The 10000-nt window shown below is 51.4% G+C and overlaps 1 protein-coding gene across 1 annotated transcript in view; it reads right to left on the bottom strand.

Moving 5' to 3' along the window:
• Window positions 1-4215: 4215 nt before the first annotated feature.
• grin2bb (glutamate receptor, ionotropic, N-methyl D-aspartate 2B-b) overlaps window positions 4216-10000 on the bottom strand; it is a gene marked incomplete at both ends in the record, with an annotated part of 14561 nt that continues 8776 nt past the window's right edge. Inside the window, 6 exon segments of the mRNA XM_084441465.1 lie at window positions 4216-4350; window positions 4352-4996; window positions 4998-5356; window positions 5359-5468; window positions 5470-6403; window positions 6406-6724. Coding sequence (XP_084297591.1) covers window positions 4216-4350; window positions 4352-4996; window positions 4998-5356; window positions 5359-5468; window positions 5470-6403; window positions 6406-6724 — 2502 coding nt within the window.

Below are 10000 nucleotides of genomic sequence, written 5' to 3'. Positions count from 1 at the left end.
TTTCCAAGGAAGAAGGTAAAAGAAAAGCAGGGATCTTTTGACAAATGATTGAGAGTTCTCATTTTTTATTAATACTCAACACTTTGTTTTGTACAAAGAGACAGAAGAATAATAAGTCTTAGCACTTATGTTCACATTGACTGTGGTTCATTATCCTCGTTTTAAATATTATTAAATATTTAATCAAATTTGGATTATTCTCTTCACACATGTAATTTCTTTCCATACAAAAATGAGAGAGTGATTTTGAAATCTTTTCTCATATTTACATTTTCACAATCTGTACAGTTCTTGAGTTCATTCTGTTATACGTTTCTTTTGGGAACACATAAAAGAGTAGGTCGCCAAAGAAGAAAAATAATACCTTGTAAAAACGCAGAAGATAATCATTGAGTTGTGCTTGCTGTATGTGTACCAAATGAATCAGTGTATTACAGTTGTGTGACAAAACGAGTCTCTTGGACTAAAAGCAGAGAGGAACAAAAAAAATCTACTTCTCATAATCCTCTGTTATTGTTCCCTCTCTGTGAAAACAATAACACTCACACATTTGATCTTGGTCGTGTATTTTCATTAAAACAATTTAGCAAGGGAACCTCCAGACCAAACATGTCACCAAAATGTTCTTCTTGTCAGACATTTTGTACACTTTTATTAAAAGTCTGCAAGAGGGAGGTCAATTATTTACATACAGCATTGTTATACATATCAGTAAACAGTTACTGTCTCTCTTGTTCACACACACACGCGCACGCACACACGCACACAGTACACACACACACAGTACACACACAGAGGTAATCAAGTGTATGTATTCAGGCACATACAACAACAACGAAATAATAACACTCAAAGGGAAAGAAAAAACAATCAAGAATAGTTCAAATCAAAAAAGATTTGTCGCTTCAGTAGAACAAATTATATATTTACCAATGACTCCAACTCCTTCACAGGCAGATACAGAAAACACCAAGAAGAGTCTAAACTAATGTTCTTCTTATTCCCAACCTAACACAGTTAGCTATCCACATACAGTAGTGAAAATTCAGTTTGATCAATTTTGACATATTTGAATATAATCAATTTGTGGAGCAAATAAAATTATAGCTGTCTTCTTTTACAAGACCAACACGCACACACACACACACCTACTACATGGATCTGTATCAATGAAATGGATAGAATTCCAAATATCGTTCAAAAACACCCACTTTTGGGGCCAAGGAGCGTCTAAGTAAAATTGAAAAAGATTACATGCAAGTCCTCACAAACACTCTTACAGTGACTCGCTATATCATACACACTAACTTGGCAGTCATAAAAGGAATAAAATGTGTTTCAAAAGTGTCGATTGGGATGAACAAAAGATCGATCGACTAATCTATACAGTTCAGACGGATTGTGCTTCAATAGGTCAAATTTGGTTCGGCAACACGGAAATAAAAGCAGTACGACAGTGAGCTCGAGTCCCATTGGTGGATGGGCGTCCTGAATTGTAGGCTATATTACAAGGACGACGTGAAGGGGTGAGAGTGAAGGGGGTGAGAGTGAAAGGGGGAGAGTGAAGGGGTGAGAGTGAAGGGGGGAGAGTGAAGGGGGGAGAATAGGGCTTTGACCTGGATTCCGCCTATGATCATTTCTGGCTCTGAGGTCATCTTTAATGGACGCCATCCAGAGTCAGTGGCAAAGCCACGACACTGCAGAATTTGTTTTCGGAGCCAATTGCCGACACACATTCTCAGGAAGGACCTTAGAGTTACTGTACATAATCCTCATTCTTACTTGCAAGTCTATTCAAATTCTATGACTGGGCCCTTATCTTCTTACAAATGAACCCTCAGGGTCAGGGTTCGGACCAAGGTTGACCTCTTTTTAAACATGTTCACTTTGCTATATCCCTTTTAAAACATGTTCACTTTGCTATATCCCTTTTAAAACATGTTCACTTTGCTATATCCCTTTTAAAACATGTTCACTAGGCTATACCCCTTTTAAAACATGTTCACTAGGCTATATCCCTTTTAAAACATGTTCACTAGGCTATATCCCTTTTTAAACATGTTCACTAGGCTATATCCCTTTTTAAACATGTTCACTAGGCTATATCCCTTTTAAAACATGTTCACTAGGCTATATCCCTTTTAATACATGTTCACTAGGCTATATCCCTTTTTAAACATGTTCACTAGGCTATATCCCTTTTAAAACATGTTCACTAGGCTATATCCCTTTTTAAACATGTTCACTAGGCTATATCCCTTTTTAAACATGTTCACTTTGCTATTATCTTCGCACAGCAAGCCAGTGATGGAAAATGGCGGAACTCTGCTTCCTCCTCCTCCTCCTCCTCCTCCTCCTCCTCCTCCTCCTATCGAGTGAAACGTAGTTTGAGTTGTCGTGGTTAAGTTACCAAGGGTTATAGTGTGTAACGATCCCGTCTGTGTGGACAATCTGAATCGAATAACGATAAAGAAGTGATGTCACCCAGTCTCTCTCTCTCTCAGTCACTAGACGCCCTTAAAAGACCAACAATGTGAAAACAAAACCCGTTTCCGAAGTGGGCTGAAAGAGGAGCGTGTTTGGGTTGGAAGTTGAACAAGCGCTCTACATGATTGAGCAGTCGTTACATAATGGATGACATCATATAAAAAATGGCACCCCTCTTCCCCTGTAAATGCACGGCACTCAATACTCATCCCGCCCCCTCCCGCAAAAAGTAGCTGGGTGATCTGGCAGTCAGTTGAGTTGTGATCATGAAATAATTAGCACGTCTGTCTGTTCGTCCCTGCGAACGGAGTCCTCTATGGCCTCGTCTCGACAGCGTAAACTGTCATGGCCGACTGAATGAAAACCCGCCTCAGTCATTATGAAGCAACATATAGGCATAAAAGGTGATTTACATACGGTTGGAGCGCCGCCGATGCCAAGATCCACCATAAATAAGTAGGCCCAGCTTCCAGCTCCTGTTGGAGAGTGAGACAGCTCGTCTAGAATGAGGAATTGTTCATTTAAAAGTAGAATCAAGCCTAACGGTGAGATGTGGTACGTCAATAGTTTTGATTTTATTTTGCGTTCACTGCGCCGTTAGCGAAACTGGCGAAAAACTCAATCTCCCATGATGCAACATCAACACATCCCATTTGGAGTTTTTGGAGGTGGAGATACTCGGTTAGAGGAAAATTAAACTTTTAGTTCCCGGATATGATACCTTGTTTATAAGTTAACTAGCAAGTTAGTTAATGACGTGACTGCTAGCTGGCAGCTCTCTCAGCCAATAGGAGAGCGTTTCATGTCGTTTCTTTCATCCTTGTGAATCCGATAAGGCACGTCCACTTCAGTATCTGAGACCCGCTCCACGCTGCCAAACAAATAAAAGATACAAAACTGCAAATCAGTGTGATGTCGCTGCATTTAAGGACGTCCTTCACTACTATACTGTACTCTAAATGTACCCAGCAAATCATGCCTTTCACGTGAACTTCACAGCACTCCAAAACAGGAAAAAGAAACTGTTTTGGAAACATGGAGAATCAATCATTAGGCTAAGTGTCCAAAATTACAGGAAGCAAAAAAACAGTGGTACTGGACCCGCCCACACATTTTCCTTTAGTCTACAGTACGAATATCCTGCAAAATTGGTAAGATAGCAAAGAATAAACATCAATATTCATATAGAACCACATGAACTATTCTTAAAATAAATTAAAAAATAAATAATCAAGCCCAAAACTGAACATCATAAACATTGTAATTATATTCAATAATATCATTATTAACAACATTATCAATACAATTATTATTAGTTTACCCTGTTACTTCAAGAAAAGAAAAGTATCCGATTCCTCGTTCTTGTGATTGTATTTCCGTTGCTCAGCAAAGCGTTTGTTTTGGTGTAAGGAACAACAGAGGAGGGCGGGGCGACGACAGGGAGGGGAGAACGAGGGAGGCGTCTCCCCCCTCTCTATCGGTCTCGGGGTAGCGCAGCGCCTCCCTCCCTCCCTCGTTAAAACCTGCGTCCCTTCGGGGGGGGTGGGGGCGCGCCGGGCGGGGCTTCGCGGGGGTCAGTCCGTCTCTCCGTTCCGACTCCGCCCCTCCGGGGACGCCGCGCGTCCGTACAATGTCTCTCCGTCCTCTTCAGACCCCGGAGGGGGGAGATATCCCACGCCACCTCTCTCTCTCTTCCTCTCCTCTCATCCCACCCCCCTCCCCCCCCACTTAGACATCAGACTCAATGCTGGACAGCTTCTCGTAGACGTGTCCGTTGCTGGAGCCGTTGAAGGGTCTCTGGCCCCCCAGCCCCCCGTCCCGGGCCCCTGGGAGCAGCTTCCCGCCGGCCGGACCCCCCCCCGAGGTGGTTCCCCATGGGTCCCCCCCCGACCCCGCACAGCTCCTTGGGGAACCGCGACGGCACCACGTTGGACAGCACCCCCGCCGCGGCCGACGCCGGCAAATAGGAAGTCACCCCCGCGGAGCCCCGGAAGTCCCCTCCTCCTCCTCCTCCTCGGCTGTTGTTGAGTAGCTGTTGTTGTTGTTGTTGTTGCTGCGTCTGTGGCTTTTTGACGTAGTACGGTTTGCCGCCATGTAATAAGCACTGGTCGTCGCCGAAGGTCGGGATGAATGGGTTCTGGGTCACCTTATCTGGGTAGAGAGATTTAGACAAGGAGTAAGTCCCAACCCCTCGGACTCCTCCGCCACCTCCTCCTCCCCCACCTCCTCCTCCTCCTCCTCCTCCCATCATGCCTCTATCTCTGTCCCTCGTGTCTCTCTCCCCCACTGAGCGCCGGTGCAAGCCGCCATCGCCGCCGCGGAACAGGCTGAAGGGGGTGGAGTCCTCCCTGTCCCTGTCCGCGTAGCGCTCAAACACGCGGGCGTAGGGGCTCGCGCCCTCCAGGAAGCGCTCCTTGTCTTTCAGGCTCACGCTTCTGGGCGGGGGGAGTTGCCCCCCGACCCCTCCGCCTCCTCCTCCTCCCCCTCCTCCTCCGGCCCCGCCCATGCGCCCGCCCCCCCCCCTCCCTCTGCAGGTCCACAAACGTGTCGTAGGAGTGCTGCCTCTGTAGGACCCGCCCCCCGGGGCCTAGCTTCCTGCGCTGCACCTGCGCCCCGCCCCCGAGGCCGCCGCCCCCGACGCCCGCAGCCCCGCCCCCCTCGTGAGCGCACTTACCCCCCGTCCGGCCGAACATGAGGCTGTCCTCGCTAATGTCGTACAGGTTGCCGGGCTTCTTGCACGTGTCACACCGCTTGCACGAGGCGGCCGAGCCCGGACGGCTACCCGCCCCTCCCCCCGCGCCGCCCCCGCTGCCGTGATGCGCCACCACCATCTTCCCCCCGTGGCAGTTCCGGCACTCCCAGTCGCCCCGGCGATGCCCCCGCCCCCTATCCCCGCCGCGCTCTTCTCCCAGCAGGCGTGCGTCTGCTGCCCCGCCCCCCCCGGCCCTGGCCCCGCCCCCCGCCCCGCCCCCTTTGGGTTTACCTTTCAGGAAATCCTCCACGGGCACTAAGCTCTTACAAACGCCGCCGCCGCCGCCGACCCCGCCTCCCCCCACGCGCGGGCCGTCGGCCAGGTGGTCGACGATTTCCCATTGGGCGCGTCCGTCGGCGGGGCGGAACTGCTCGGCGTAGAACTCCCGCAGCGTCTCCTTGTCCTTGCGGAAGAGGTACGGCGAGCTGGCTGCGCCGGCGCCCGCGCGCTTCCTCTCCACCGGCGGCGAGGCCGGCCGGTGTCCCAGGGGGCCGTGCGAGAAGTGGTGGTGCACGGTGTGGTGGTGGTGGTGGTGCGGCCGGCGGCGGTGGTAGGCAGGCTCCGCCTCCTCCTGCTCACGCCGCGACTTGGCGGACGCCGGACGCTTCTTCAGGCTGTCCCTCACGTACTGCTTGCGCCGCTTGGCGTTGCCCTCCAGGTTGCCGTAGGTGACGGTGTGCGTGGAGATGTCCGACATGGCGTCGTCGCCCCCCGAACCGCCGCCGCCGCCCCCTCCCCCGCCCCCGCAGTACCTGTCGTGCCCGCCGCCTATGAACCCCGCGCTGGAAGCCCCGCCCTTAAACGAGAACCTCCCGTAGACGTTGCTCGGCTTGAACCCTCCCCCCTGACCCCCGCCGCCACCGGAGGGGGCGTGGCCGGCGATCAGGTCGAACTTATTGGTGTTCCGGTGCGTCAGGGACGCGCGGGGCTGGGTGGTGAAGATAGGTGCCGCCCCGCCCCCTAGGCTGTCGCAATCGAACGCCCCGCCCCCCTCTTCCAGCGAGCTGGCGCTGCCCAGGCTTCGCGGTCGGTTGGGCGGCGGGCCGGACATACCCAGAGCCAGGCCCGGTCCGGCGCCGGCGTGCCGGTTGCGCAGGTACTGGTCCTGGTACAGGTTGCTGTCCTTCAGCGGGAGGTTACCGAACGTCCTCTCCACCTCGCTGAGTCGCCGAACATGTTGTCCTCCTGCAGGTAGGGCGGCGCCAGAGCCTTGCAGTCCGCCGGGTGACCGGCGCTCCGCCGGTGCTCTTGCACGCCGTAGATGGCGGAGGGCGGGTCTCCGGGCCGGTGGCCGCCGCCGTAGTCCAGGGCGCTGTGCGGCGAGCCGTTGGCGCCCGGGATGGCCGTCATGTCCTTGGCGGTGCGGAGGAGGCGCAGGATGTTGGAGTGGGTGTTGTTCATGTTCATGTTCATGGTGGCGGACGGGGAGTCCATGGTGGACTTGTTCTCCTCGATCTGGACGCCGTGGATGCAGCTGTAGATGCCCTGTGGAGGGGAGGGGGGGAGAGAGAGAAGGAGAGAGAGAGGGAGGAGAGAGAGAGAGAGGGGGGAGAGAAGGAGAGAGAGAGGAGAGAGAGGGGGGAGAGAGAGAGAGAGGGCGGGGAGAGAGAGAAGGAGAGAGAGAGGGAGGAGAGAGAGAGAGAGGGGGAGAGAGAGAAGGAGAGAGAGAGGGAGGAGAGAGAGAGAGAGAGAGAAGGAGAGAGAGGGGGGAGAGAGAGAGGGAGAGAGAAGGAGAGAGAGGGGGAGAGAGAGAGAGAAGGAGAGAGAGAGAGGGGGTGGGGAGAGAGAGGGAGAGAGAGAGAGGGGGGTGGGGAGAGAGAGGGAGAGAGAGAGGGGGGGTGAGGAGAGAGAGGGAGAGAGAAGGAGAGAGAGGGGGGGAGAGAGAGAGAGGGAGGGAATGAGCGAGAGAAAGAAAGAGGGAGAGAGAAAGAGAAAGATGGGTAGAGAGAGAGAACATAGCAGACGAGGAAAAGAAAAAGAGGTGTGTGGCGGGCGAAAGAAGGGAGGACAGAAGAGCGAGCGAGAGGCAGATTGACAGGCAGGTAGAGAGAGAGAGAGAGAGAGAGAGAGAGAGAGAGAGAGAGAGAAAGGTTAACACTGTGTTTGGGCCCAGCCGGCCTCTTGCTTACACACTATAAAAGCGTAATAGGGGTTGAGTTCATGAGCACCTGTCTCCCGGCAGCCTCAACACACACACACACACACACACACACACACACACACACACACACACACACACACACGCGCACACACACACAAACACACACACACACAAACACACACACACACACACACACAAACACACACACACACACACACAAACACACACACACACACACACACACACACACACACAAACACACACACACACACACACACTCACACACACAAACACACACACACACACACACACACACACTCCTCTCCCTCTCAGACCCATCAGACCCAGTGTCGGAGGCTGGGATCAAACCTTGACTGATAACGACAGGGACACAGTGGTTTTGACCACTGGTCAATGACTCCAATCAATGTCATTTAAATTCTGCTGACGAGGAGAACAAGTCCACCACAGGCCTCCTGCTCGACTTTACTTATGTTCTTTATCCTGTCTCACGTCGGGAAAATGAATCGCACGGTAAAAAAAAAGAACAAACTTGACTCGCTCGCTGATGTTAGAGCGCCACCGGCGTCGTTACGTTTTGAAAACGTTGTTATGGGGTCGGGTTCGTAACCCACTGAGCAAAGACACGTCTAAAAGACATCTTTTAGATGTATTTTTCGTCTTTTTCGGACGTCCAAAGACATCCAATTAAGAGCCAGAATGAACGTTTTTTTTAGACGTTCAGATATTGAACCCGTTCTGCACGTCCACAGACGTCTTAGAGGGGTCCAAGCCAGACGTTTGAATATTGAGGGGTCCAGCAGACGTACAAATGGGGTTCTGGACCGACGGACGTTATTAAGACATGATCTGACATGATCTGAACTGACATGATCTGAACGTCTCCCTGTCGTTGTGTGTTTGCTGGGAAGGGTCGAGGAGTGAGCTTCCTGCCGGGCAGCAAATGGGTCACCGCGGTTTAAATGGGTCTGTCAAAACCGCCTTTCACCCGAGTCATTCTTTCTCTCTGCCTCCTGTCTGTGTCTCCCTACTGACTCTCTCTCTCTCTCTCTCTCTCTCTCTGTGTCCAAATTCATGAATCATCAAGTCTTTCTTTCTGTTTCATTGTGTGTGTTTTATCTTTCTTTGCCTTCCGCTCCTTCGGTCTCCAGTGGGACTGTCTGTCGTTGCTTCTTTCATGTCTGTGGTTCAAACGGCCGTGGAGGGGGACCGGCCCAGAGGTTACCGGAACACCGCGGAACACCGCCGCGTCTTCTTCTGTGGTATACTTCTCTTTTCATCCTTAACTCGCCCTGTACACGTTTGATCTTTCACCCTCCTCCTCTTCCATAATATTATCAGTGCGTTTCACTCTCATTCTCTCTCTCTCTCTCTTTCTCTCATTCTCATTCTCTCTCTTTCTCTCTCTAAAAGCGTGCAGCTGGTGTAGCCTAGTGTATGACAGTATGCTGCCAGTGCCTCCTTTTCAATTATTAGGCTTACAGATTCTCTCTCTCTTTTTCTCTCTAGCTCTCTCTCTCTTTATCTCTCTCCTCTCTCTCTCTGTATGTGTCGTTCGCAGCGCCACACTATCTCAAATCATTTTTTTTCCCCGAGTCCCACGACATCCTGAGTGTTAAGCCGGCAATGGAAATCTGAAATAGCGTATAGAAGATCTCTGGCAGAGCAACACAAAACCGCCACAGACTTGAATAGTGTATGAGCTGCTAAAATGGACGCTGTAATGCAACTGACAAATAGAATCAACCGCAAATGCGCCCGAGCCCAATAAATAGCGAATTCGACTGCTTTTGAGACTCCGGAATTCTTTGATGTGGTTTGCGTTTAAATCTGGATTGTGTTAAACGGAAAACTGTCAGCAAACGGGTCTCAGAAGCGCCGGATGCTGTAAGCATGGAGGAACTAACGTATTTTCCAGAAGATTCTTTCAAATTCACTTTAAAAAAGCATACTATAGTAGCATACAGCATTCTGATTCAGCATTCTGATTCAACCAACAGCCTTCTGATTGCATGACCAGGAGTGTAGGTCGTTAGAACCGGCAGGTAAACATTTGCCGACCCTTCTGAAGTGAATGATAATTGAGCTCATTTGCGCGACAAAATAGTCCTCCCACGGGAAAGGTAGCGTTATGCAAATGCCACTGCCTCTCTACAGGCGACTGTTTCCTCATGCGCAAAACATCAACCTCGGTCTTTACAACAACACAAGTGCAAGGCGAGTGACCCGTGCGAGTGACCCGTGTGAGCTGCCCCAGAGCCCCCGACCATTTCCGCGGACCCAACTCAACTCGTCTGTGGCAGGGCCGCTTTATAGATGCCGCCACGCGCAGTTACGGGGTCAGAGGTCGGGCCCGTTCATCGCAGCTAAGTGCCTCTGCGTTAGAGCGTTGAATATTCAGTGAGCACGCTCGAAATTGGTCCGTTTGGCTGCGCGCGCTCGAAAATGCCTTTGGCGTTTCTCTCCGCGCGGACGACCGCTTCGGCTCGGTTGTAGCCTACACGCGCCATGGTGGACTCGCAGAAGAACACATCGATTAATTAAAACATCCATCCATCCACGCCCCCTCCATCCATCCATCCATCCATCCATCCATCCATCCATCCATCCATCCATCCACGCCCCCTCCATCCATCCCT

Source organism: Borostomias antarcticus (genome assembly GCF_949987555.1).
Source record: "Borostomias antarcticus genome assembly, chromosome: 7".
In the NCBI taxonomy this organism is placed as follows: domain Eukaryota; kingdom Metazoa; phylum Chordata; class Actinopteri; order Stomiiformes; family Stomiidae; genus Borostomias; species Borostomias antarcticus.
This window is presented reverse-complemented; position numbering and strand designations above follow the sequence as displayed.